Raw genomic sequence first — 27,843 nt, 5'->3', positions numbered from 1 at the left:
TCTTTATAAGGGAGGTGGGTTTTGGTGAGCACTTTAGGGCTTGGGTGGCATCACGATGGAGCGCCTTCAGCCAAGGGGACAGTAAATGGGGTTCTCTCAGAGGGCTTCCCACTATTTAGAGCACCAAGGGTTGCCCTTTGTCCCGTCGTCTTATTGGCGATTGAGCCTGTGGCAGTGGCAATTTGGGAATACACATTGAACGAGAAGGGGTGGAATCTAAGATCTTATTTGTAGATGATGTTTTGTGCTGTGATGGACCCGAGGGGCACTCTGAAGGAAATGAGAAAAGTGGATGGCTAAGGTGCTCTGGTAGCTTTAAAATTAACCACACCAAGTATTTAGGCTCCCGGTGGAAACACCAGGAAGTGCGCCCAGACCCACGCTTGACTGGTATGGACTGTCTCTGGTGGATGAGTCTAACTTATCTGGGTGTTAATGTCTCAAAGAACTTCACGGATTTGCACAGGCTCAATTAGGACCTTCTTATAGGGGAATTGAAGAGCGATCTAAAGAGATGGTCCAACCTCACAATCTCTTGGATGGGGAAAATGAAAGTGGTTAAAATGAACATACTACCACATCTGCTATGTTTGTTTACGATGTCCCCACACAGATGCCAGATAGGTTTTTTAAGGGGGTCTACAACACGTTTTAGCTTTGTGTGGCAGAATAAAAGGGCTTGTACAGCGAGGCGACTGCTAGTGCTTCCCAAGGGAGGGGGTGGTTTTGGATTGCCAGATTTCTTCTTCTATTACAAGGCAGCACAACCTGATGTAACACATGTCAGAGGATCAGAGGCCCTACTGGCCACACAGGAAAGATTGTGTTATGTACCCAAAAAAGGCGAGCGACCTTTAATCTGCTGCCATTAGATCCATACCTCAGGAGATGTGCGACCATCCAATGCTGGGAGTGCTTTGGCTACTGTGGAGAAAAAACAGGAGGAATAAAGGTTTATTCACATGCCTTACCCCTTACGTGAGCTGTGGGGGGCTCAGTTTCGGTTTAACTAAATGGGGGCCAAGAGGCCCCACATGTGGTCAGACATAGGTCTGGAGAGGGTGGGCCATCTCCTGGTCAGTGGAAAATGTAAGTACTTCACTGAGGTCCAGGAAACATTGGGGAAGGAGAACATTGGGCTATTTGAACACCTTAGACTTAAAGGGCTGGTTCTGGGCTCAAGATGAAGGGTTTCTTCAAGAGTTCACACCGTTTGAGAAGGTCCTTGAAAAGACACAATCAAGGAAAGGGATTATTTCAAAGCTATATAAAGTCCTGGTGTTGAACACGATGGGGGAGAGACCGAAGTTAAATACCTACTGGGATTAAGTGTTGGGAGACGAGGTGCCCCAAGGGCTGTGGGAGAAAATATACAGGGTCACATTCCATGGTAACTTTTCCACACACGTGCTGAAAGATCATTTTAAGCTCCTACATGCGCGGCACAGGGATCCTTTGATAAATCTCCAAGATGTTTCTGGGAAGCTCTCCAATGTACGCCAGGGAATGTGGGGAGATCGGGACCTCTATCAACATGTGGTGGTTGTGTCCTACGGTGCAATTGTTTTTTGGCTGAACTGTTCAGCTGGATTAAGGACATAACAGGGGTGGACCTGCACATGGAACCACTGACGCTTTCTCTGCGGAATCCTCTGAACAATTATTAAGTGTATAGATTCGGGAGAATGTGGGAGGTCCTTATACGATTCGGGAGAATAGCCGTGGAGCAAACATTGAGGTAACCCTCCATCCCTGATCTGTCCGATTGGTTACGAAAGGTCTGGGAGGTATATTTGATGGAGAAACTGAAGTACTTTGGACGCAATGATCTGTCCACCGTTATGGAGGAATGGGGGCCTTTATAGGGAAACAATGGGTTGGAGACTGGGAACCCCTCTTCGTGGGAAGCCTGGAGAATGAGAACCTCCCAAGTATGCGGTAAAGAGAGGAAGGGGTAAGGATGTATAGATGCCCCCTCTGAGTAGGACAGATAATCAGAACTCAAGGCTCTTGCACCACCCCCACGAGCATGACTGCTCTTCCTCGGCCGCAGATTATGTTTTTGGTGTATGTGCTCTCTCCTGGACTGATCCCCCTTTGTTTCTTGTACTGCTTTGCCTCTTGTTACTTGGACAAAAGATCTGTAGGAGTTCGGGATCCGGGCCGGTTCTCTGACACCAACAGGACTGGTTAGACCTAACCCAATTGCTACGGCACTGGGTACAACAGGGATTTGATTTTGGGGGTCTGTAGCGTCTGGTTTGCTGGCCTATGCTTATTTTTATTTTTCCCCCAATGATGGATATATTTGATTCTGCGTGTAACCAAATAACAAAAACGGATCCGAAAAAAAAGAAATGCCATGCCACAAAAAGAAAAAGTCCTCTGTGAAATAACATTCATCAAGTTAGCTTTGGGAGCCACTAGGGGGTGCCGAGATGTACTAAAGCATTACCCGTTTGTCTCCCCAGGGCACCTAAAATGGGGGTCTGAGCCCCCCCCCCAACCCTATAGGAGATGACCCCTGACCCACCCCCCGGAGGCTGTGTGAACACTCCTGGCGGCTGGTGAGCGCAACAGGGAGAAGAGTGAATTTGGACCTGGTTTGGCGAGCGGCGAGAGCGGTGTATGGGCCACTTCCCACCTGTGGAGTCACGGCAGCCCCACTCTCCTCGAGGTGGGGGAGGGGGTCCGTGTCCTCCCCGCTGCTCCTGGCGTGCTTTGGCTGTGTGACGGCTGCCTCCCCCGAGGAGGAACGAAAAGATCATCCCTGCTGCGGCGCATTTGCAGGGCTCCTACCAATCAGTGAACATTAGTGGGGCTGGATGTCCCCCTAAGGCGGCGCCCGCAGGGAGGCCTCGAAGGCCCGGAGATCCCTGCAGTGGCCGGCATCTGCCGACACGGGATCCCAGTGGAGGCGGCTTGAAAGGATCGTCCCTGCCACTGCGCAGTTGCAGGGATCCTCGTCGTCGGTGGACTTTGGTGGTGCTGGGAATCCCCTGGAGGCGGCGCCTGAGTAGAGGCCCCAGAGGCGGGGACCCTTGCGGTGGCGGGTCGCAGCTGACGCTTGATCCGAGTTGAGGCGGCAGGCCCCAGAGGGCATCCGGTGACAGAGCCCCTGGAGGAGGCGGGCTACGGGGAGAGCGGCAACGGCCCCCTTCTGATCAGAGGGGCTGCACCAGAGGGGCAGAGAGGAGCTTCTGGCTGCACACGAAGAGCGCCGAGTTGTCCCTCGCTCCCCATCAGTGTAAAGGTTGGTGGCTTAAGCCCCCCTCGGGGAAACAGAACTCTGGTACTCATTGCTGCGGCGGACCCCGGGGAATGGAGGCACCAGCATGTCAACAGAGTGAAGGAAATGCCCCAGCCTGGACATAGTGGGTGTGAGCCCGGTGTCTTGCAGGATCATTAGCATTATTTTCTCCACTTTGGCCCTTCATACTCCGCGTCTGTAGCTTGGCAAACACGTCCATAGCTTAAGCTACTTTCTGGGTACATTAGAGTTCCTGCCCCGCCCCCCCTCAGGTCATCTGCTGCATGTGTGTTCTCCCCCCTCCAGGCTGGGGTCTCAGAGGGAGGGAGTCTGTTTGGATCACCAGTTGTTAGGGAGAATTCTCTGTTTAGGCTGAATTTCCTAACCTAGTGAGTCCCCCAGCAGCTTTGCTGGATTTCTGGAGTTTGTTTTTTTTTCTCCTGCCAAGAGCGAGACTTTTCCTCCCACTCTTGGACATGATGTGTGGTGTTCCTTTGAATGTTATACGTTTTATGGGCTATGGGGTCCTTTACTCCATAGGGTCTCATGTGTTTTTACTATGTGTGTTACACAGTACCCTCCGTGCAGTAACACAGGGGTGTCCTAGGTGACCCCCACCATAGACTCCATACCCTGGGACTGACTACTGTCTCCCAGGGCATGTAAAGTCACCATTGGCTTTACTAGTCCCAAATTTACTAAGAACCAGTACCAACCATCATATTATGGACGTACTGGTAGGGGCAATTCGATTGCCCCTCGGTCTGTTGTTCGAGGGGGCGCTGTCCTGTCCCCCCTCGTCGAGTTTTGGCTGGTGGCAGTGGATACTACTTGTTATATTCGACTGCGAATATTCCTCTATGGGATTTTTCCCATTGTTCAAGGCTTATACTTTTTCACATTAGTCTCCAACATACCGCTGGTTTATTTATTTAATATTAATTCACCGGTTGGTATTTTCTGCCAAAACTCGGTTTTAAAATGGCGTTTGTGTTCGCCTCTGTAACTCTAACCCAAAGGTCGAGCCCTTTGTTCCACTTTTTGGCGGGCTTCTCCACAGAAGTTTCCAAAAGTGGTGCCACTCTGTCTGGGTACCACAGGGGGTGTAGGAGGGGGTTTAGGCACCCTGGACTGAGTTACCGTGGTAACTCAGGTCGCACTCTTGTGTGATTGGCCCAAGTGGTGAGCCGGCCGGCTCACCACTTAGCATGTGTGAGTGACAGCTAGGCTGAGTGAATGGGGGTTTTCGGCATAAAAGCAGGGCTTTTGGGACTGGAACTTCAGAAGTCGCCACAGGACCTGAAAATCCGAAGAGGGAGAAGCTGAGCCGACCTGCTACGACGATACCACCGGTGGAGCCCTGCTGGATCGACTCACCACTTCCCAACGACAGAGGAGATCTCCCTGCTGGAGATTCTTCTTCCCTTGACTGGTGGGCACAACCAGTTTGCTTTCTTCTTCGCATCCCCGGACGACTCATGGTCGAATTGCCCGTGCTCTGCACCACGGCAGCCGGATAGCCATTTGCCCCCGGACCGCGAATAAAAGGACCGCTCCTTTTAATTGAGAAACTCTGCGGCTGGTCTCTGCCCTGGTAGTGCAACGGACTCCTGTTTCCCTCTACGTCGAGATCCTCTCTGCCTCTGGACGAAGCACCGCCTTGCATCCACTACCAGGAACAACTGCCCCCGCTGGAGCATTCTCACCATTTCAAGGTACCGTGTCCGCCAGGCCTCCCTTTCTAAAGATTGCTACAAGGTAATAATAATAATCCCTTAACCTTCTGGACTGGGCTGGCCGCCTTGACCATCTAATTGGTCCCTTTCTTTGGTCCAATTCTTTTTTTGAACCTGTTACGAGACTTTTGTGCACCTTGAACCGTGTGACCTTGGACACATTTCGACCGGAGCCTCTTAAAGTGGGTCCGGCCCTCTGAACTTTGACTTTACGTTTTTAACCTGCCTTTTCTCTCTTACTGTGTTCTGTCGAAAGCGTTGGGATCTGTTCTATCTTTGCTGTGCCTTTTCTCTCCCTTTTTAATCTGTTTGAGTAGAGTGTCATCTTAGTTAAGCGCTCACCGCTGTCTGGAAATAAGTGTTGCCTTTTCTAAGCCTTGTCTATCATTCACTTAAGGGAGTGTATATCGTTTAGTGATCGGGTTTCTGAACTGCTTAAACAAAGTGCCAGTGTGTTTATCTAGATGTGTTTAAATAAATAATTATATCTCTTTTTACACCAAGCTCTGGTCCGTGTTTGCTTGTTTAACTGTGTTCGGTTGACCTATTGTGAATACTCTGTATACTGCCTAGCTCTTCTTGAGAGAAGTCTTGACTGCCCAGCCACAGCTACCAGGTAAATCTGGGTGGTGCAGACTGCTACCAATTGGGTTTACTGCTAACTCCTGTAGACTTAAACTTTTTGCAGTGGTCCCAGAGGGAACTGCACAGGTTTCTGCCTAACACCAGTCAACTGCATTGGAGGTGTCCCTGCGCTAATTTTCTCTGTGCCTCTCGGTCAGTGCTCACTGCTGGTCTTCCTTTGCCATTGGCTTCCTGCCCTTTTTTGCCCTCCCATACGCCCAGGATCTGAGCCGTCTGGCGATCTTACTCTGTGACTGACTTGCAGTGCTTGGTCTAGCGCTCTCTCAAGTGGGTTAGAGAGCTATCTCCCCTTATCACGTCTGTCTGTTGCTGAGCTGGGCCCTCTTGGCAGTCCTTGGAAGGGCTGGTTGGATAGCCGCCTGCTGGATCCTGACCCAGGTTTCTCCAATGAAAGCTTGCAGCGAGAGGAACGGGGAAGAGTGCGCCTTATCGTGTGGTGACCAGAGAAGGAGTCCGTTTGATCATCTCTACGATCCCTGGACCAATTGAGATCCTTCAGCTACAGCCAAGCCTTGGGGTCCGGATCGCTGGCAGGCCTGTTCCGTGGCTTCCCCTGAGCCGCCTCAGAGACCAGCAAGGGCACCAGTGGCAGCTTTCCTTATGGGCGCTTTCTAGCCCAGTTGGGAGGGGGCGGTACCAAGGGTCTCCCCCTACTCTCTGATGGACTGGACGCAATCCCTGCAGAGGTTCTGGTACTCTTCTGAGACGGTAAGGGAAAGGTGTACTATGCAGGCCGGAAGCCAGCCAGAAGCTGTGGATGCCCAATCTATGAGCAGAAGTATGGCAGCCCTGCTGGAGGAGATACGTGGATTTAGGGTGGACATTAGCAAAAGACTGGACTCGTTGGACAAAAAGGTGTCGCTGTTGATGACCGAGTCCAAGCCCTGGAGGCCAATCAAAACTCAGTCGACCTCCTTGAAGCTCAATTTGACATGCAGCTATCTGAGCTGGAGAGGAGAGAGTGTTACCCTTAAACTTGATGACTTGGAAAACAGAGCGGCGCTGTAACTTGAGGTTCCTTGGTGTTCCCGAGCAGGATGGGAGTCGTAGGTGGACATTATAAGGGTAGTCAAAGCGATTATAAGTAAGCTGTTTGATGAGGGGAACACCAGTGAGCTGACAATCGATAGAGCTCACAGAGCAGGGGCACACGCCTGAGGGGCTCGATCAATCCTTGCGAAGTTTCACTATTATTCCGAAAAGGCCAAAATCTTGGAGCTTGCACGAAGAAAGGGCTCCATTGATTGGGAAGGCTCCAAAGTTGCGATTTACCAAGATCTCGCTGCCCTCACGCAGTCGCGCCGGCAGCAATGCGGTTCTTTAACAAAGTGGCTCCAAGCGAAAGGGGTCAGATACAGGCTGGGTCACCCATTTTCACTCTCGTTTGAGGTTGAAGGATACAAGTACTCCCTAGTTATGAAGGACGATATTCAGAGAGTGACTGGCGAACTTCTGGGAGGTTCGTCCTCGGGAATTGGGAGAGAGAGCGGAGGAAAGGGTGTGGTTGACCCTTGTGATTCGAATGGTTTTGCAGAAAGGCGCCGTGTTCGGGGCCATAGAAAGTTTAGAAGAATGGCTCCGGCCACTCCAGAGCAGTCTGCTACCTGACTGGATAATGTGTTTGTTTTGCTCTGAAGGGAGCTGAAGCGGGGTGCTTGATTTGGGGGCGCCCTGATTCACAGATCCCCTTTGGGGAGGTGTTGTCAATGCATTTTGCGGGTCTTTCTGGAGGTGCAGTCGGGGGGGGGGCGATAACAGTTGACTTCTATTTCTGTATTGGGGGCTCAGAAGGTTGTGAGCTTATTTGTTGTTAGCTGCCCTGGTGGAGGTGGGCTTTTGAGGCCTGGTCGTGCAGCCAGTTCTATGTCGCAAGGAATCCAGGCGCTCGGGAAAGTGGGGGGAGGGGAGAGGTAAGTTTTTTTTCTTGTGGGCAATATCTGTATCAACCGATTGGAGTCTCCATTTGCTGGGAGGTGGTATTTTTGATGGGAGACTGTGGGGGATTCAGTAGAGAGAGGTCCCTCGAAGGAGCTTGTGTTCCTGGGGATTCAGGGCTTGAACTGTGCACTCCCAATGGCTGAATTTAGTCATGTGCGGACGCTGGGCTCTCTGAATGCACGGGGCCTCAACTCTCCTTATAAGAGGTCCATAGTTGTGAAGGAGTTTAATAGGTTGAAGCTGGATTTTCTCTTTCTTCAAGAAACTCACTGGGTGAGGCTAAGAGAGGAGTGGCGATAGTGGTTTCCTCGAAAGCGCACTTTGCCCCGAGAGCCCAATGTAGGGACCCAGAGGGTCCTTACATACTGGTCAAGGGTGAAATTAGGGGTTCCAAGGTGACCCTGGTCTCCATATACGCTCCTAATGAGGCCCAGGATCACTTCTGGTCAGAGGTTAAACTCAAAATTATAACATTTGCTGAGGGGACTCTTGTGGTGGGGGGGGGGGATTTTAATATTGCTCTTGATCTAGTTCGTGACAGGAAGTCTGATCGGGCCAGGGTGGACTCTCGGGTGCAGAGGCGCTTGGCAGCTTCTTTCCAGACCACTAATGAAGAGCTGGGGCTCATAGATTCCACTTGGTGCGGGAGGGTCAGGACCCCATATATACTTTTTCTGGAACCATTCGTCCTTTTCTAAAATTGATTATATTTTAGTTGACCAAGCGCTCTATGAAATGATCTCCGAAGTGAAGGTGGAAGTGACCCCTTGGTCTGACCATGATCTAGCGAAGGTTCAATTGGGAATCCCTCGGAGGGCGACAGGGCCTGGGAGGTGGACATGTAACGACCTCCTGTTAAAGGACAAAGAGCTGGCCCAGTCCATTCTAGCTATAGAAGAATTCTTCGAAATCAACGACGATGGGCAAGTGGGAGTGGGAGTGGAGGGGGTCTGGGAGGCTTTCAAAGCCACAATTACGGGTATCCTCATAGGGTTGGGGACAGCGAGGAAGCAGGAGAGGGGTAGAGAGGAGAAACTTTAGAGATAAAATCGAGGCCATTCAACCAGGTCGTAAATTTAAATCCCAAATGTTCCCGGGCAAGTGGGCTGAGCTTCAGTAACTTAAGACGAAACTCGCTGCTCTTCTAGTTGAGCAAACAGAGGAAAATAACCTTTAAGCAAAAATACATGGAGAAAGGGGAGAAGGCTGATACAATCTTAGCCTGGAGGCTACGAGAGCTTAGGAATAGTAGGATAGTAGACTTGCTTGTCCTCCCGGATGGGGTGTGCTGTAGAGATGCCCCTGAGATAGCAGAGCAGTTCCGCTTATATTATGAGTGTCTGTATAGGTCAGAATATGTTAGGGATGGACCAGATCTAGACCGTTTTCTTGACTCTGTGCCACTTCCCCACCTCCCCCCTGAGAAGTCTGATCCATTGGAGAGACCCGTTACGCCTCAAGAAGCGATTGATCACATTAGTTTGATGAAAATGGGCACTAAACCGGGGGATGACAGGTACACTGTCTTCTTTTACAAATCCTTTCGCTCAGCACTGGCCCCGTTCTCATCGAAGCTTTTCGACGCCGTTCTGGACTCTGGTTGCCTCCCGCAATCAATGTTTTCGCCCCGTATCATAGTTATCCCTAAGGGTGGAAAAGATCTGAAAAAATGTCAGTCCTACCGCCCTATTTCCCTGCTCCACACGGATGTGAAGGTTCTAGACAAATTGCTGGCTAATAGGCTGGCCCAGCTCCTCCCGTTGTTGGTGCATGGGGATCAGGTGGGTTTCATCTCGGGGATGCAAAGGGGAGATAACATCAGGAAGTCACTGGACTTGATGCACGAGGTGGCCCTTACAGGGAAGGAGGCCGATCTCCTGTCAATAGATTCGGAAAAGGCCTTCGACCGGGTTGAGTGGGTTTATATGAGCAAGGTCCTGCAGAAGATGGGGTTCGGGGTCAGATTTTGTAGGTGGATTGTTACCTTGTATAACAGCCCTACAGCTAGAGTAGCGGTAAATGGGACGACCTCAGCTCTGTTCGCTCTATCTAGGGGGACTCGGCAAGGCTGGCCGATCTCGCCCCTTCTCTATGCCCTTGTGATGGAGCCTCTCGCTGTAGCCATAAGATGCCACCAAGGGATAACAGGGATCCGCTGTGGAGACCTCGACTTTAAGCTTTCACTTTTCGCGGATGATGTCTTAGCATATGTCACCAATCTCCGGAGCTCTCTCCCAAACCTCCTAAATTTGATTCACTCTTGGCGTTTTTTCTGGGTTGAAAATTAACCTAGCAAAATCTTGTTTGATGCCCATGGGCAGAACAGATGCTGAGGTTGAGGGGAAGGAATCGTTGGGGGGTATTGGAATTGAGCGCAATGCTACGCCTTACTTGGGGTTTCTCCTGAGGGACCTCGCCTCCCTCTTTGAAACAAATTATCCTCCCGTCCTTGCCAGGATAAATTTGGATTTGCGGCGGTGGGCAGCCATGACTCTCTTGGTTTGGCCGCATGGTGTCAATTAAGAGGAATATACTGCCACGGCTTCTCTACCTTTTTTCCTCTCTCCCGGTCGCTGTCCCAGACTCATTCTTCAAATCCCTTCACTCGATGGTCCTTCGATTCATTTGGAATGGGAAGAAAATCAAGGGTTAGGTATGAAGTCCTAACACTCCCTAAGGTCTTTTGGGGGTTTGGGTTCCCTAACTTTCGGCGTTACTACAAGGCAGCTCAGTTACGAGTAATGTTGGAGCACTCCAGGGACAATATGAGGACCTATTGGTCGTATATTGAAGACATGCATGCTCACCCCCCAAAAGTGAGGGATCTCTTATGGTCCCCCGTAAATATCTTGCATGCAAGATGAGAAATCATCCCATCTTGTCGGTGCTGAGGAAAATGTGGAGAGACGATAGGGGAAACACTTCTCTTTCTCCCCTTTGTCGTTGTTGTGGGGTCCCCCGCTTGAGTTGGGAAAAGGAATTTACAAGGGACTCAGGAGTGGTCGGATGTGGGCCTAGAACGGGCAGCTCAACTCTTTCGACAGGGTGCATTTATTGATTATGACAGCCTGGTGGAAGCTATGGGGAATGCTCCGATGTCGATTTTTGAATACATTCGAGTGAAGGGGATTCTAACAGATAGCTGTTGGTTTGACAACCTTGCTCGCCCCCCAACGCCTCTTGAAAATGTGATTATGGAATCCAAGACGAGAAGGTTCTCTCCCTCTCTAAATCCTATAATGCCTTAATTACGGCAGATTTCGAGAATAGACAGGGGTTCAAGAAGCAGTGGGAGGGGTGGAGGAGGAACCCACGTGGGCTACTATTTTTAAGTCTCTTTTCTCAGGCTCCTTGTACACAGCAGCGATGGAACACAACTTTAAGATACTTCACGCATGGCACCTCACACCAGAGAGACTTGCTAAGATGTACCCCAGTGTGTCCCCCCCTCTGCCTGAGGAACTGTGGCCAACGCGGATCATGATTCCATCTTTGGTGGGAGTGCCCCGCGATACAGATATATTGGTCAGAGCTGCTGAGTTGGATTAAAGAGATCTCAGGTGGTGATCTGCCACTGCTCCCCCACGAACTTCTCTTTGGCATCCTGTCCCCGGAGGCGATGGTGCCCGCCTTGCTGAGGGTGGTCCAGGCCATGTTGCGGGCAGGGATTCTTGCCCTAGCTCAAAGATGGAAAAGCGGCCTGGTGCCCTCCAAATCAGATTGGCTCGCCAAACTCTGGACAATATTTACATATAAGAAACTCTCAGCTTTAACCCACGATACCATGAAGACTTTTCTTCAAGATTGGATGGTAGTTTTGCTTCATTAGGACTGTGAAACAATGAGACTCTAAGATATTTGGGGTGTGGTGTGAATTTCGCTTCATATAAGCCTTCCAACATCGGTTTGCTTGCCGTCTCCTCCCGTTTTGGTTGAGCCCACACTGTCAGCTTCGGTTGGTTGTTTGGTCCCTGTCTGGTTGGTAATTGAGTCTCCATGCCCTTCATGGGTTCGGTTGTACAAGAGCGGGGGAGGTGGATGGGTGAGTTTTTTTTCCGGCTATGTTTCATTTGAGATTATAAAAGGTTGATGGCTTTGCTTCTTTGTTGAAAAATGTTTAATAAAATTCAAGTGGAAAAAAAAAGTTAGCTTTTGCCCAAAAATACCAATTACACATTTAAGAAAACGTTCATGTGTCAATACTGCTCACCCAGTTTTATTGGAGGGGCATAAACATTTCCCACAAATGTGCTCTGCCCCCCTGGAGATACAAATTTGAATAATGCATTAAAATGGCCGATTATACAGCACACTCAAAAATTGCATAAAAACCCAAACCGTGTACAATTGGTTTTGTAGGGTAATTCCAATTCAATAGCTGACTCACTAGCAGTGCACGGTAATATGTCTCAACACTTTTTCACAATGCTTTTACCCACAACAAATACCAGGATAAAGACCTTTTCAAGCTGGCTGCACCCATAATACATATCAATGATGGCTGCACCACTATATGCCAGGACTCATGTTTGCTTTGCGCAATATAGGACAGTATCCCCATGCAAGGACATACTCCTGTTGGCACTGGCATTAAAAATGACATGTCACAATAAGAAAACCTGTCCAAACCAGTGGTTGAAGTGTACGAAAATAAGTTGTGGAACTATGTTCCCTACTGGCCCACCCCCTCTCACGCACAAACCCATCGCCCAAACACATGCACAGGCAGTTTAAGGGAACGTTCACTGCAGTGCACTGAATGTTCACGTTTGAACCTCTTATTTTAAAACAAAACTATTTCGGAACCGTTTCTATTTAATATAAAAGTATAGGAACAGTAAAACTTAATTAAAAAAAAAAAGTAGAGTAGCATCGCTCCTGCCCACTTGTCCAAAATGACCGCACCAACATGGAAGTCTAGCCGCGATACACTTATCATTCTTCCTTTATAAGATGCCCATGACATAAAGAGTAATAGCTAGCTAGCCTGTTTGCACAAAATGCCAGTCTAGCCACATAATAGCACATCATGCTTGCTTTATCATGGATGATGTCCCCCCCCCACCGCCTCACAGCCCACCTACCAAAATTAGCTCCTTGGTAGCCAGTCCAGCACAAATACAAGCACACTCCTTCACCGACCAGTCACTCGCTCTTTCTAATTTGCGCTAGCACATTTGACCTTTTCCTGAAAGTCTTCCCAGAGGTATTCCTCACCGGAAGGACTTCCGGCAGTCGGCCTCCATGCACCACACTGACAGGAAGCAGGGCGAGATTCCTGGTTCTGGTCAGGCACAGTGGAGCACACTGCAACTAAAATGTTTCTTTCACATGCACTCTCGGACTTCAGAAAAGGACTTCTTTCCCAAGGTGGGTGGCACCCCCCAACAGGTCATTGCGCAACGGTGCCCCAAGTACACCAGTGACCACAGTACTCTGGGACTACAGTTGTACTGCAAGTTGCCTGTCTTTTCTCGGATTCTGACTCACTTTGTGCAACATAATTGCAATTTTTATTCTTGCGTATGTCGAGGAAACATCAATGCCATCCTCATTCTGTGCCCCTATAAGCATTAGAAAGGATTACAGAACACCCCCACCAATCAGAGACGTCCATCTCCTTAAGCAGCCCACAAACCATCAATCTCCCTCCCCAAACTCCCCACATTATTGGTCCAATGCAGTATTCCTCCTCTGAAGCAAAACAGAAGCTTGGAAAACACCAGTTAAATGCAAGCTTCTGGGTACAAGTTGGTACTGGCTGGCAGGGTATAAAACGAAATTTCAAAAGTTGCGTCTTCCTTGGGAAAAACCTCTCGGTGCACAGCAAATGGTAAACTGGACACCTTTCCCCTAGGCCTTTTTTTGTTTTTAAACTGCTATAACAAACTGCAGTGTCTTATCTAGCACCAAGTGGCTGAAGGTTCCAACATGTGAATAATACAAAGGGCCTCATTACGACCCAGGCGGTAAGTTACCGCCTGGGTCGTACCTTTACCACCATGGCGTAAACTACGTTTACGCCATGGTGGTTGGCGGATTTACCGCCCCATTCCGAGGTTGGCGGGGCGGTAAGTCCCCAATCCCCATTTACCCTTCCCCATTCCCATTTTTGCCCCATAGGGCATAATGGGAGTGGGGAAGGCGTTCATTACGCCACCGTAAATTACGGTGGCCTAATTAACATCAAGGTCCCTTAGCGCCATGGGACCATGGCGCTAAGGGACCTCGGAATCAGGCGGTAAGGGTCGGCGCTGTTTACGCCGCCGAAAACCCCTTACCGCCTGAGTCGTAATGAGGCCCAAAGATGTAAGAATACTTCTATTCCTAGAAGTGAACACATTGTACAAATACCAAGCACACATGCTCTCCCCATACCTGTGTCCTAAATGTTAGCACGTTGACTCCAGGTTGCAGTGTGACATTGCTACACTTTAAAGTGTTGGCGCTCTCCTCCAGCGACACTCCAGAGGGCAGGTCCAAGGAAGAGTTGCTTTCCTGGCTCCTGAGCAGCATGTGAGCGTTCCTGCAGATGATACCTGTGGTGTTGAGTGAGCTGTCCGAGGGGCTCTTCTCGTACATCTCATACAACTCTATGGTGGGCACATTGTTCTGGGCAAAGGGGAAGCCAGAAACCTCGCTTTGGAAACTGATGATGCCATTGGACGTCTTGTGCTTAGTCAGCCACTCAGCTGTTTTGCGGTAACTGTTCTTCTCGATGCTGAAGTGAACATAGATGCTGACATGGTCAACCCGCACAGCCATGGGCATCTGGCTCTGTAAAGCCAACTCAACTGACAGGGACCCACCAACATGAACCACTGCGTTTGCCGGATCAAAATGCAAATTCTTCAACTGTGCAAAAGAGTTCAAGGACAGGATGACTTTAGAACCTGAAACAAGAGCAGAAAAGAGCCATTTTCAGATGAGGTGATAGAAAGAATTGGGAAAATCCCAAAAATGTGAAATTCAAACTTGCATGTCGCTTCAGGTCCTTGCCTTCCCCTTTGGTGAGAAGCTTTTGCGAGATTAGACTGGTGCAGGGCTTGCAAAGCCAGCTAGGAGACTAAGCACTACACCCTGACCCCCCCCCCTTATCGTCTCCCTCTCCCACCTCCTATTTCCCATAAAATATCGGCATTTTAGCTGAGCTCACACATCCTGCTCCTGGGTCTGCACCCTTGTCCATCAATCCTTTTTCCAAAACAACGAGCAATACAATTGCCGTCCACTTCCCCATTAAGAAAACACTCCAAGCCACAGCCAGCAGGACAATGAATGACTAATGTGAAGGCACACCCAACACACCAAACAGTGCTCTTCCAAATGTCTGTACTTGTTCCCCATTTTCCAATCTCCACTTCGCAGACACCCACCCCAAGCTGTACCAATAAACATCCCACTTACCTTCTCAAACAAGGAGGGTTGCACATTCTAAGTTGGCTATAAGGTGCCTCCTGGCTCACATCTACTACTAGAACATCATGAAATAACTGACAGTATGTTCCAAACCAGGCTATTAAATTAAACTAGGCATGGTACCTGGAGCCTGTCAACCTCCTCCCGCCCCCAATTACGTGACTGCTTCACATCTACAATACATCAGTCAACAGCAGACAGAAGTACTTTTATTCCAGTCAACAAGCAAGAGAAGGAGTAGCTCAGCCCATCAAGATGTCAATCCCACATTACTCACTTAACTCTCTCCGTCCTCACACAGCCCCATTTACTGCAGCACATTATTTCAGGATAAAGTGTAAAAAAGGGAAGGCTTCAACGCAAATTGAGTAACAAGCCGAGCATTCCGTAGTGTAAGCGAGTCCTGCGTTGAGCCGTGATCCATGGAACACAATACACATTACAGCACTCAAGGGGACTCTCACTGTGTCAAAGCCCATACCGTAGGCCCTGGCAACAGACTTCCTTGGTGAGCTTGTACTCTTACGGCCGGGCTGACATTGTGAGCAACCCCAACGCCCCCCCTCCCGACTACTTTTGTGGACTGCATGTGATCTGTGCTTACATGGCTGATTTCAAAGCCACAGGTGTCTGGATACTCAGTTTCTCATATATGGGTGACCCAGAAAGAAATAATGTACAGGGTGTGTTTATGCACAGTGCCTTCCTGGTGGCTCTGTCATTCCCGTGTTGCATAGTTCATTTTAAAACCAGTGAGCTCTGCTCACTTCGGTTTCCGTTCTTGCGAGAACGGCCAGCCCTGGTATCGGGCTGCCAGCTCAGTAGCTCCCATATCATTTCAATGGAGCGATCCAGGCCACTGCATTCAGTTGAGTCCCAACTGTCTCTAGTGGTGTCAGTGCCTGTCTCATGCAGCCAGCGGGTACAGCTAGCGGCAAGACAGCAGCGTGCCTCCTTCTCTAGGACCACCCTTGTAACTGACTGCGACAGGAAAACAAATTAAAACTTTGACAAAATTCACCTAGGAACCAAGGGAACTTAAGAATAGAGATTTGTAGCATGTATTATCAACATACTGTAACTGAGTCGGGGAGGGAGGCTGGCTGCTGGTGCCTGGGCTGCAGAGGACTAGCTCTCTCAGCCCGGACCATTAATGTGCCTCCCTAGACCCTGGGGGCACGCCCCTTCTGCCCCCCCACCTGGCGAGGGGAGGCAAGCCTGATGCAGGGGGGGCCAGAGGGGCAGCCCACTATGCCAGCTGCCCCTTTAGCGCCCCCTGCGTAGGCTGAGGCATCTGCCTAGTGGGGCTATCCCCTACTGCATCCCCCAAACATCGGAATACATCACAATACACATTGTTTCCTCAAATAATTATGACAAACACCATTTTCTGATTGGAAGACACATTGTCACTTTATTGGAGTCATCCTGACTGGCGGTCGTAGCCCTGCTCAGGTCACAAGTATGCCTGGCCTACAAATACTTTTCCGGGTGGCTCTGCCGTTCCCGTGTTGCATAGTTCATTTGAAAACCGGTGGACTCTCCTCACTTCGGTTTCCGTTCTTGCGAGAACAGCCCGCCCTAGTATCCGACTGCCAGTTCAGTCTCTCCCACATTGCAATGGAGCGATCCAGGCCACTGCTTTCAGTTGTCAAGGAGTCCCAACTGCCCCTAGTGGTGTCCCGAGCATCCTTACCTTTTCCGTGCTCTGAACCAACCCGAGAGAAACCCCTAGTTGTCCTTGTCCAACAGGTGAAACCCTGCCTGTAGCGGAACACAATGGGTCTTCATCGCCGAATCTCCAGTTTCTGATGCAACCCAGTGCTCAAATCGCATAACCCTCGCCATACCACTGCTGGGGACACCAGTTTCTCTCGGGCTTACCACTTTCTGGGTGCCCATTGATATTTTCGGGAGTAACTCTCTTAGCCCCAGACCCCGACCCTTCGTTGACCAGTCCACCTGTCCTTAAATATTCTCCCGTACTCACTTCCAGGTGGCACGCAGCCATTCCCAGGCCTCCCGGGTGGCCCTTCGTAATAACCGCTGATCCACGCTAGTGGCCCTTTGCCAGTCATCACTTGCCTTCCTGACTAATCTAGAAGCACCCTGCAAGGAAACAACTTTAAGAGCAGTCTTAGGGGCTGGTTGATGCTCAGTGAGTAGTTTTACATGGATTTCAATCTGTTTTTGACCGGCTTCAGGTGCTTTTGTGGAGGAATCGGTGTGCTTTTTGCAATTGTTTTTTGCCTAGTTTGTGTTATTCTGTGGGTTTATCTTGTGTTTTTCGTGGACTCCCACCCAGTTTTCTGAGCTGGTCTGCATCTAGAGTGTGCACTCTCTAGGGTGAAGTCCTTGGTTTCTGGCTCTGCCCGTTTATATCTCATTGGTCCGTTCCACACCTGTGACTGGAACAGCCGTATTTCATAGGCCCTTCCAGGGCAGCCTTGCCCGGGCAACCCTCAGCTAAGGGGCACAAGGCAAAGGCCAGCTCCTGTGGAAGCAGCACCAGATCGCAATTGCCGGTGGCAGCAGTAAGCCTGCAGCCGGCAACCAGCAGCGACTGAAAGGGTAAGGGTGGTGTGTGCATTAGTCATCACTGCATCCCACTAAACTGACGCACCTCTCTTGTTGATCTACCAACCAAAGATTATACTCTGCTGCATATACCCACAACCATATGACCACCCCACCTCTCGTACACCCACTGTGTTAGTTGCCCACATCCAGCCAAATGTGTTGCTTATCCGTTTCTCACATCTAGGTCAACTGTGATAATTAGCAATGTTTCACAGCGGAACTAAGTGCTACCCGTATTTTACAGCCTACTGTTGCACCCCCATTTAGGCGTTTCTCCCACTATCCAGGTGCTACTGTATTTCAGTCTACTGCTTTATCCCCATTTGGGCGTTCTGCCCGCCATTCAAGTGTCCCAAATCTAGGAGTTACTAGGCTTCACTATCTACTGTGGTACCCTTTTAGGCACCACCTCAACCCCTCTATTCAGGTAGCCCAAACCCGCACCATATACCCTGACCAATTCTGAAAGGCCAGCTAAGTACACACCGAGTTGGACGTGCCCAGCTGGACGTGCCCCCTACTCCGTCACACAATCTGATTCACCCCTCCTAGATGCCATGCCACACACTGACCAAATCAGAGCTGCATTCTGGCAGACCAGTAGGCCTGACATGACTCACCACCCCAACTCAGCCATCCAAAAGCATAGCCCATCATCCCAGCCTTCCACCTCCCATCCGCTACACCCTCCAGGTAGATCTTGTTCCACCCAATCAAGACCAGCAAGATGGAGCGGGAGCAGAAAACATTGACCCCCGGAATATTTCGGACCACCCAGCAACCCAGGTAAGTCAATCTTCTGACCCACCCCTACTGTCAACTAATCCCCTAAACCCTCTGCTTGCCCCTCGCCTGAGCAACATAGCACCCCCACCCCAAATCACGCTTCCCTTCTCTTAGCGTAGTAAGAACAGCCCTGGCCACCTGAAAGTCAAGGAATGGCCCAGACCAACACCATGCCAGATCCCCCACCCTCCTAGCTTCTCCCGTTCTCCAACCCATATCCCAGCCCAAACCTCCCGGCTGGCACCTAATCCTGTCCTAGCCATATTCCCCTCTTCACCCATTCCCCTTGGTCCAACTCCTACTCTGCATGCCTACTCCGACACCCTCAACCACCCACACCTTTTCCGCTGTCCACCCCAAACAACCACCCTGGTCACATTCCCCCAGCCCCCAATCACCCACCCTGCCTCAACTCCCACCGCTCCTTCCAGTTGCATCCAGATGCATCCAGCACCTGCAAACATACACCACCTACTCTCCTGCGCCCTGACCAACGCCAGGTCAGTCTCCAAAAACAAATTCCATATCTTTGACCTCATATAAGAGGAAAATCCAGACGTCCTGTTCATCATACAGACCTTGTTTGAAGAGGATTACGAGCCCATTGCGCACAAGGCCTTCCCACCCAGCTACAACATTATTGCTTGGAACAGATCACGATTAGGTGGCGGACTTGTGATACTACACATACAATTGCCACTAATAATTAAGTACACCTCTGCCAACACCATAGACTACGAATTCCTTCTGAAAATTCCAAATCTCACCCTCTGCCTCGCACAGCTTTCTACTTAGCTACAGACCCCCTGGCTACAACAAAATCTTTGCAGACATGCTCTGTAATGCTCCGACAACCATCCTCAATCTCCATCCAACACTGACCAGACAGGAGTTCCTCTCACTCCAAGCACAAAGCTATCCATCCATCAGGCTCCCCTGAGGACCCCTGCCCGCCTACCCTCCTCAAAAACATGCTAGCCTCAACCTGTGCAGGCAGTATCTCAATCCTCAACCACTCCCTAACATCAGGAACTTTCCCGGAAGTCCTAAAAAAACTCCTACATCAAACCCCTCAAAAAACCTACTCTTCCCCCAGAACTACCAGCCTATCTCCAACACCCGCTTCATAGCCAAACTCGTGGACCACACAGCATACAAGCAGCTCGAGCTATTCATTGAAGCCAACAACCTTTTGGACCCTGCGTAATCTGGCTTGAGACCGCTGTGGGGAACAGAATCCTCCCTAGCGTCCGTCTGGGATGTCCTAAAAAGAACAGCTGATGCAGAAGGCTGATGGTGTGCAGTCAAAAAGTCGAAAACATTATGTCATAAGACATAATATCGAAAAATAAAAGTCGAAATAAAAAAATAACGAATGTTTTCTTTTTTTATTTTGGGTTCCGGGAGTAAAACAAAAAAAGGGTAAAACACAAAAAAAAGGGGGGGGGGGGTTGGTGTGAGGGGAAACCCCCCCCCCCCCATTTCGAACAAAAATCAATTTTAAACAAAAATCCGACATTTTTTTGGGACTTTTTTCTGACATTATGACTTTGACATAATGTCGTTCCATTTTATCACTATAAACCACACTGATCCTTCCTGACCTCTCTGCAGCCTTCGATACCATCAATCACATCATCCTCCTACACTTGTTGGGAATCAAAAAGACAGTCCTCTTGGATCTCTTCATTCATCTCTAAAAGTTCACAAATCATGCACCTCCACCCGTTCACCATCACCTCACGACCAGTAACAAGAGGTCCCACAAGGACCATCCCTTTTTCCCCTGCTCTTCAACATGTATCTAAATCCTCTGCCCACACTCATCTACTCCCACAATCATATCTGCTCCATCTACGCAGACGATCCGCAGAACATCCTTAAAATCCAAGAGTCGCCATGCCCAACTGTCCAGATTTTCATCATGCCTCTCAGACATTGACTACTGGGTGACGACCAACCAACTCATCTTCAATCCTGGGAAAACTGAAATCCTTGTCTGTGGGAAAACCACCTCGCTTAAAAACCTCGGATGCACACTGAACACAGATTTATCCCTCTCCCAACAAGTGAACTAGGTTTCCAGAACCTGTTTCTTTCATATACGCATCCCAAGGCGTATCTTCCCTTACCTAACTGTTTTATCTCCATCATCCTCTCCGGCTGAGACTACACAAACTGTCTTTACCCAGGCGCACTAGAGTTTCAGCGGAGGAAACTGCAAAGAATCAAAAATGCTGCAGCCCGCTTGCTCATTAACCTACCTCCTAGAGAACACATTAGCCCTACACAGAGTCCTCCATTGGGCGACTCACTACCTTTAAAGCCATGCTCATCATCCACTGGGCCATCCACAACACGGCAGAGTTCCTTAAGACAGATTCACCCACTACCACCCCTCAAGGACTCTCAGATCTTGTACAGCTTCTCCGCTAGTAGTCCCACAGTACAACTCCTCTAGACTCGGTGGATCCTCTTTCTCCATCCAAGCACCGACCATCTGGAACTCGCTACCCCTGCATATTCGTAATATTGACAATCACCTGCCATTCAGAAAGGCCCTTAAAACCTGGCTTTTCCTGCTCTCCTCTTGAAACCCACTCTACACTCTTGATAGGCACAAATGAAAGTGGACCCAAACACCGAAGCATTCCAATCTGCCAATAACCCATGGATGACGGCTGTGTTTGCAGCAGCACACAAACTCTTTCTTCCCAAACACAACACCCTCCACACCAACACCCCATGGATGCCAACAGCGTTCACAAGAGGCAAACTGTACCAAACTATCGACCTTCCTCAACCACGGGTCACCATTCCTCTGGGCCCTCTTCGACTGTTCAGACTTTTGTTCCAGGGAGACCATGAATAGCGACACTAGCCAATCTCACTGGACCAAGAAGAAGAAAACAGTCCAACTACAGCTAAGGCGACAGTACATATACCTTACACCACATCTGTGATCACAGGCCACAGGCACGGCCACCCATCCATGCACCCTAGAATGCAGCTACGGTACGCTATTCTGGCCCAGTAGCACACAGTCGTCTACATTGAAACCCCTGCCGTACCTCAACACCTCTGCCATTAGTATAGAGCCACAATCAACTAAAAGAATTTGGTTTAGCTGGGCACACATTAAATCTTCAGCAAAAGAACACTTTCCTAAAAGGAAAACAGCACCAACCCACGTGCCTGACCTCCAGGCTGCTTTGAATACGTTGGAGGAAATCCAGTAGAAAGATCGTTACCAGTCGAATGGATTGTGTCCAACTTATTCCTCATCTATGACAGACTCCCAAAGCAGTATCCATGAGTGGAGGAGGGAGAAGAATTTAGACATACCCAATTTAATGGCAGAGTAAAGCACTGCCTTACCAAAGGCGACATCCCGAGCATGGGAAGTATCCAGGGAATAATGCAGAACAAACGTGTGTATGGAAGGCCACGTTGCAGCATCACAGATGTTCTTTACCGGTACACCCCTCTGCAGGGCTGTCGCTGTAGCCATGCCCCTGGAGGAATGAGCCTGCAAGCCCTTAGGAAGATCCTTGCCAGCCAATCTGTAGAATTCTGAAATAGAAACAGCCTGGCCTAATTGGTATCCAATATACCCCACAAAGAGCTGGTCGTGCGCTCTGACCTTGGACATTCTAGAAAGATAAAAGCTCAATGCCCTCCTAGGACCCAACCTATGGAGTCTCTCCTCGTCCTTAATAGGATGCAGAGGTTGATAGCAGGCGGGGAGCACCACTGTATGACAAATTAAATTCTAACGTACGTACATACTCTCAATACAACCTTGTCCTTGTGGAACAAAGTAAACGGTGGCTTAGAAGAAAGTGCCTGCAACTCGCTCACTCTACGAGCAGAGGTAACTGCAACCAAGAAAACAGTCTTGAATGTCAACAATCTCAACGGACAAGAGTGCAAACATTCAAACGGAGCACCCATCAGAAATGTTAAGACCAAAGTAAGGTCCCAGACATGCACCTGAAAAGGCGACGGCGTGAACACATTTGTGAGCCCTTTCAGAAACTGTGATCAGGAGCATTCCTCGGACAAGCGCTTAAAGATAGAAAGCGCTGCCAGGTAACCTTTAATGGTTTCCCACATGAAGACCCCTGTGGGCCAAAGAAAGTAAGGAGGAGAGAACCTCCGGAATTGAGCACTGAAAAGGATCAACATTCTTTCCTCTGCACCAGTTGCAAAACTTACTCCAACGGCACAGGGACTTTGTTCCTGGCCACCTGGCCGAAAGCAACACCTCCATCACACCATCCGGGAGGTCACAATCCTTATATCTCACCCGTTCAGAAACCACGCGTGAAGGTTGCAAGTCTTGACCTCGGGATGGGGAACCCGACCTTCCTCTCGCGAGAGAAGATCCTCTTTGGGGAAGATGTATTGGAGGACAGATGGACATGTCTAGAAGGTCCAGGTACCACGCTCTAATGGCCCAATCCGGAGCAATGAGGACCATGTGGGTCCCGAACCGGGGTAACCTCCTGAAAACTTGAGGAATGGCGAGGATCGGAGGAAACGCGTACAGAAGCCGGAACAACCAAACCACGACAAACGCATCTCCTAGAGCTCCTCTCGGAGGAAATTCCCTCGAGCAGTACCTTTCGCACTGGTCGCGAGAAGGTCCACCGGCGGGGTTCCCCAAAGGGGGAAGACCTCTTGAATGACTTCCTGAGCAAGTTCCCACTCGTGGGAGACAGTGCTCGGTCTACGCAGAACGTCCGCCGCCATGTTCTCCTCCCCGGCCAGATGAACCGCCGCTAGGGAGATTCCTTCTTGAATTGCCCAGAACCAGAGCTGAATTGCCTCCCTGCACAGAGGGAGTGACCCTACACCACCTCTCTTGTTGAGGTAATGCATGGCCACCGTGTTGTCCGTCGTTATCAGGACATTCTTTCCCCGTACAGATGGCAGGAAAGTCTTCAGTGCTAGCCTGATTGCTCTCAGCTCCAAAAGATTGATGTCTAGTTTGGACTCCGATGGAGACCAACGACTGCTGATGGTCAGATCGTTGGCATGAGCCCCCTCACCCCGTGAGGGAAGCGTCTCACTACAGTTACCTCCGGCCAAGGTTGCCAAAAAGGGTACGACTTCCTTTCATCGTGGGATGTTTTTTCGCGGGGCTTTTGGCAGTGAATTTAATTTTGAAAAAAAACATCGTATTTTTTAGGGGGGGGTTAGTAAAGTATATATATGGGGTGTGGGTGTTTGAGAATAAATAGAAAATGTGGGGTTTGGGGGGAACCCCCTCAAAAATAATGAAAAAATATTTGATGGGTTTTTTTAAAAAAAAAACAAAAAAAAACAAAAAAAAAAAAAGAACACAGTAAAAACCCAGCTAAAAAACATCCCGCCATGAAATGACATGGAACCGCAAAAAGGCTCCCCTTTGATGAGATTTTCCTCGCTGGCCCACCACAGAAGATCCTAGGAGACCTTGACGGGAACATGAAGGAGATCACGTCTACATCGTTCACCACGAAGTAAACTTACATTGGCCCCTCTAACTGGCCATTCCTCTCGCCTTTCCAAATGAGGAGTAGAAGCAAAAGGAACCCCTCCATTGCTGTGCCCTGGGACGAAAATGCGGAGGTTGTTGAACAGCTGCGCCCAAGGACTTGGCAGCTGCTTTGGAGATCTGCAACCTCTCAAGGCTCTCGTCAGCCTTGCTGCCAAATAAATGCAACCCATCAAAGGGCACGCTGAGAAGACGAGCCTGCAATTCTGGTGCAAACACAGACTTCTGCAACCACGCAAATCTGCATCACGGTGCTCGTGGCCATGGACCTGCTAACACTATCCGCAGTGTCCAACCCAGACTGAAGGGATTCACACATGGCATCCTTGCCATCCTTCACAATAGCTAGAAAGCCATCCCTTTCTTCCCCTTCGGGAATATGCTCAGCCGCTAAAGAGATGCAATTCCGCAGAGTGTGCAAAAACTTTGCTAAGGCACAGGTGGAGTTGGCCGACTTAAACGGCCTACTCGCCGCAGAAAATACCTTGTGTGCCCATCCATCCATGTGCTTATTGTCCCTATCAGGAGGGATGGTAGGGTACGCTGCCTGCTTCGAGGTGGCCGCAGCCGCCTGAACTACCAAGCTCTCCGGAGTGAGGGGTGTGGACAGGAAGCTGGGGTCGCTACAGGATGGGTGGCATTTTCTGGTCAACGACTTGTTAACCGCCGGAATACTCTCCGGGGTGTTCCAAGTAGCAGCCACCCTCTTTTGTAATGCCAAATGAAATGGCAACACCGGATCAGTGGACGGACGCTGATCCAGAATATCTGCAAGATCATCTTGCTCAAACTGCACTGGAGGCCTGGCACAGCCCAGGTACTCCACAACTCAGGTACTCCCAACTCGACGCTGGCATCTCGCATGATGCTAGTGTCGAGGCCACTGGCATCATGCAAGGACTGACACAGATCCTCCATCTGACTCTTCAGAAATGAGACACTCTGGAACACCAGGAATCCCATATGGAAGACCAAAAGGCCCAACATCATCCTCAGACCTTTGTCATCATAAATGTCCTAGAGAGACATAAAGAAGTCCTTCCTTGGAAGAGGAGTAAACCTCTTCTCTGTAACAGCCTTAGAAGTAGCCTTCCTCAGCAGGTCCACAGTCAAAGGGAACTCCACCGGTAAATTCGGACCAGATATGATACATGATATAATATGGCATTTATAACGCGCCTATACACAAGAGTTTCAAGGCGCGACGAGGCAAGGGAGGGGAACAGAGGGAAGACAAGATAATGATCCTACTAGGCCAGGTGTCATTTAGATCGCGCAAATGCATGGGAAGGGGGAAAGGGTAAGTGTGGGGGGCGGGGGAAGGGACAGTGCAGTAAATGGGATAAATAGAATTAATAACAAGAATAAATAACAAACAACAAGAATGACATGCATTACTTAGTAAACTCATTTCTGAGGATTGTATCTGCTTAGATTCACATGCTGTGCATATAGTCCGACATTCAGTGGTCACCGCAGAGTTTTGCATCTTGTCTTTCGAGAATTGAAAGGGGACGTCAACATGGGCGTGAATGTAACACTATCCCCAACGTGACGTGTAGTGCACCCAAAATCCCTCACGCGTCGAGGTCCCTCCGATTGTATTTTTTCTGCGGTGAGGGAGCCTATGACTATCGTGAGTGAGTACAGAAAAGAGAGAAAGTAGTAAGACGTCCATGTTCCTTCCATTCGAGCAGGGACGAAGGGTGGGCGCATGTGAATCTAAGCAGATACAACCATCAGAAATGCTTTTACGGTAAGTAATACAAGTCTTCTGATGCTTGTTAATCTGCTTAGAATCACATGCTGTGCATAGAGTAGCAAGCAGTACCCGAAGTTGGAGGTGGGATGTGAGAGGAACAGTAGTGCAAAGATGTCAATTAACACTCACACCCAGGGCATCAAAGATGACACCACAAATGTCATTGATGACATCACTGATGACATCACATGTCTGGCTCACTCTTTTACTGCTTGTCCCACCTGAGAATCAGACCTAGAATGAGTGTCTAGGCAATAGTGTTTTGTAAAGGTGTATACAGAACCCCAGGTTGCCGCTTTGCAAATGGACTCTAGGGGAACATTTGCAATGAATGCTATAGAAGCCACAGTGGCTCGAGTAGAATGCGACATAGGCTTGAAGGGCAGTTCTCTCTTAGCGAGATTCTAACAGTGTGATGCATCTTACAATACACCTAGAGATAGCAGATTTGGATACTGTCTCCCACTCTACCTGCTGCCACTGAAACGAAAAACTGTTTTCCAGTGGTTGAGTTCTTTCCATGTAGAACATTACTTCTCTGCCTACATCCAGTGTGTGCAGGCTTCTTTCTCCCATATTTGAGGGGTTTCAAAAAAGAATGTTATTAGGTCTGTGGATTGGTTCATGTTAGGAAAGATTTCTTAATTGTGGGTAATTTTCCTTCCATGTGGCAACCCCTAAACTTTTTGCTGTTTTCACCATGATCTAGACTTTGCCAGAGAAGTGCAGCCTTCTGCCGCACTCCTCTGGGCTTTCGCTCCATTCTTACGGGGAAACTGACATGCCCTTAAGACAGTCAGTACCGGGGAACGTTGTTTTCCATAGTTTCTTTATCATGTTGCAGCTTTCGTGCAACATGACACAAGAGGGCACTGTAAGCTAAATTACTGCTCTCTTGGGTCTCTAGTCTTCTACAGGCCCTAGATACTCTTTTTGGATTGTAAATGATCGGTGCAAGTGAATCACGGACGGGACCGGTGGCAGCGATCGTTTGTGTTTTTGAGCTCCTTTTGGCGTTTTAAGCGCTTTTCTCGCGCTTAGCCCAAAATGGTGGCCTGGCTCCCAAAATGGCCAGACCATGAGGCTCTTTGTCCTGTCTGCTGACCGGCTTGCCCCCTTCACATCCCCCAGGTCGAGCCGACCCGGGGCCTTCCTTATTTGGGCATGTACTTTCCCGCGAAACACAGATGCTTTCGTGGGCTTCTACAGGCCTTGTGTGTGCCTCCAGGATGTGGGCTGGGATGTCTGGTCCCAATACACATCCTGGGTGCCAGAGAGTCTAGTGTGGTATGAATGCCCCGGACCACCGTGGTCTGTGATAGGTCCACGTATGGTGTGAGTGTTTTGTGAGCAGATCTCCCATTGGGTCCTCTTCGTTTTGGCGCAAAGGGAACCGTGGATAAGAGGAGGCTGGAAACACCAATACCATGTAGATCTCCTGAGTTCTCACGAACAAAGGAATACAGGAGCCAAGAATCCTGCAATAGTGGGCAGTCATAATTTCGAAAAAAAAATGTCGCAGACAAAAATGTCGAAAAAAAAAAAGTGGACTTTCGTTTTTTTTTAATTATATATTTATTTTAGGGGTTCGGGAGTTAAAAAAAAGGGAAACATTTTTAAAAAAATTTTAAAAAGGGGGGTTGGGGGGGGGACACCCCCATTTCGAAAAAAAATGCATTGAAAAAAAAAGTCGACTTTTTTTCGAAATTTTGACTTTCGACATTTTTGTTGTCGAAATTATCACTATGAACCTCCTGCAACCACAAGGCTGAACCGAGGAATCGCTGGTGACCCGCTGAAGGACTGCTCCTCTGCACTGCTGTCGCTCTGTGAAACCCTTTCTACCTCTGATCGAACGAGAAGGCCTGTACTGGTACTTCGACCCTTGGAATAGTGGGAACAACTATTCTCGGCATCTTCACCATCTCCTGCACGTAAGCCTTCAGAAGTGTCTCTGGGCCATCCAGCTGACTGACCAGCCTACCCAGGAGTCTTGCTCTGTAACCGCCGTCAGGTTGTGTTGTATTTCGAGTTCTTGTCACTCTCACACGATTCGTACACTTGGCATTCCCAGGTCTGAAGTGAGTAGTGTACATTTGGCTGAGATACACACGGCCGCTCCGTTGCCCTGCTGTGGTAACAAACTGTGCGGGTTCACTGCGTTTGGGACGCCCTCAACTCAACT

General features: G+C 49.4%; 1 protein-coding gene across 1 annotated transcript in view; it reads right to left on the bottom strand.

Annotated features, from left to right (window-relative positions):
• The window catches only part of TRAPPC10 (trafficking protein particle complex subunit 10), a 1,566,314-nt gene that overhangs the window by 608,277 nt on the left and 930,194 nt on the right, over positions 1 to 27,843 (bottom strand). The window contains exon 14 of the mRNA XM_069635677.1: positions 13,948 to 14,462. Within this exon, the coding sequence (XP_069491778.1) occupies positions 13,948 to 14,462 (515 nt within the window). The remainder of the gene's footprint in view (positions 1 to 13,947; positions 14,463 to 27,843) is intronic.

This window comes from Ambystoma mexicanum, chromosome 7p (genome assembly GCF_040938575.1).
Source record: "Ambystoma mexicanum isolate Mex_15411 chromosome 7p, UKY_AmexF1_1, whole genome shotgun sequence".
Classification (NCBI taxonomy): Eukaryota; Metazoa; Chordata; class Amphibia; order Caudata; family Ambystomatidae; genus Ambystoma; species Ambystoma mexicanum.
This window is presented reverse-complemented; position numbering and strand designations above follow the sequence as displayed.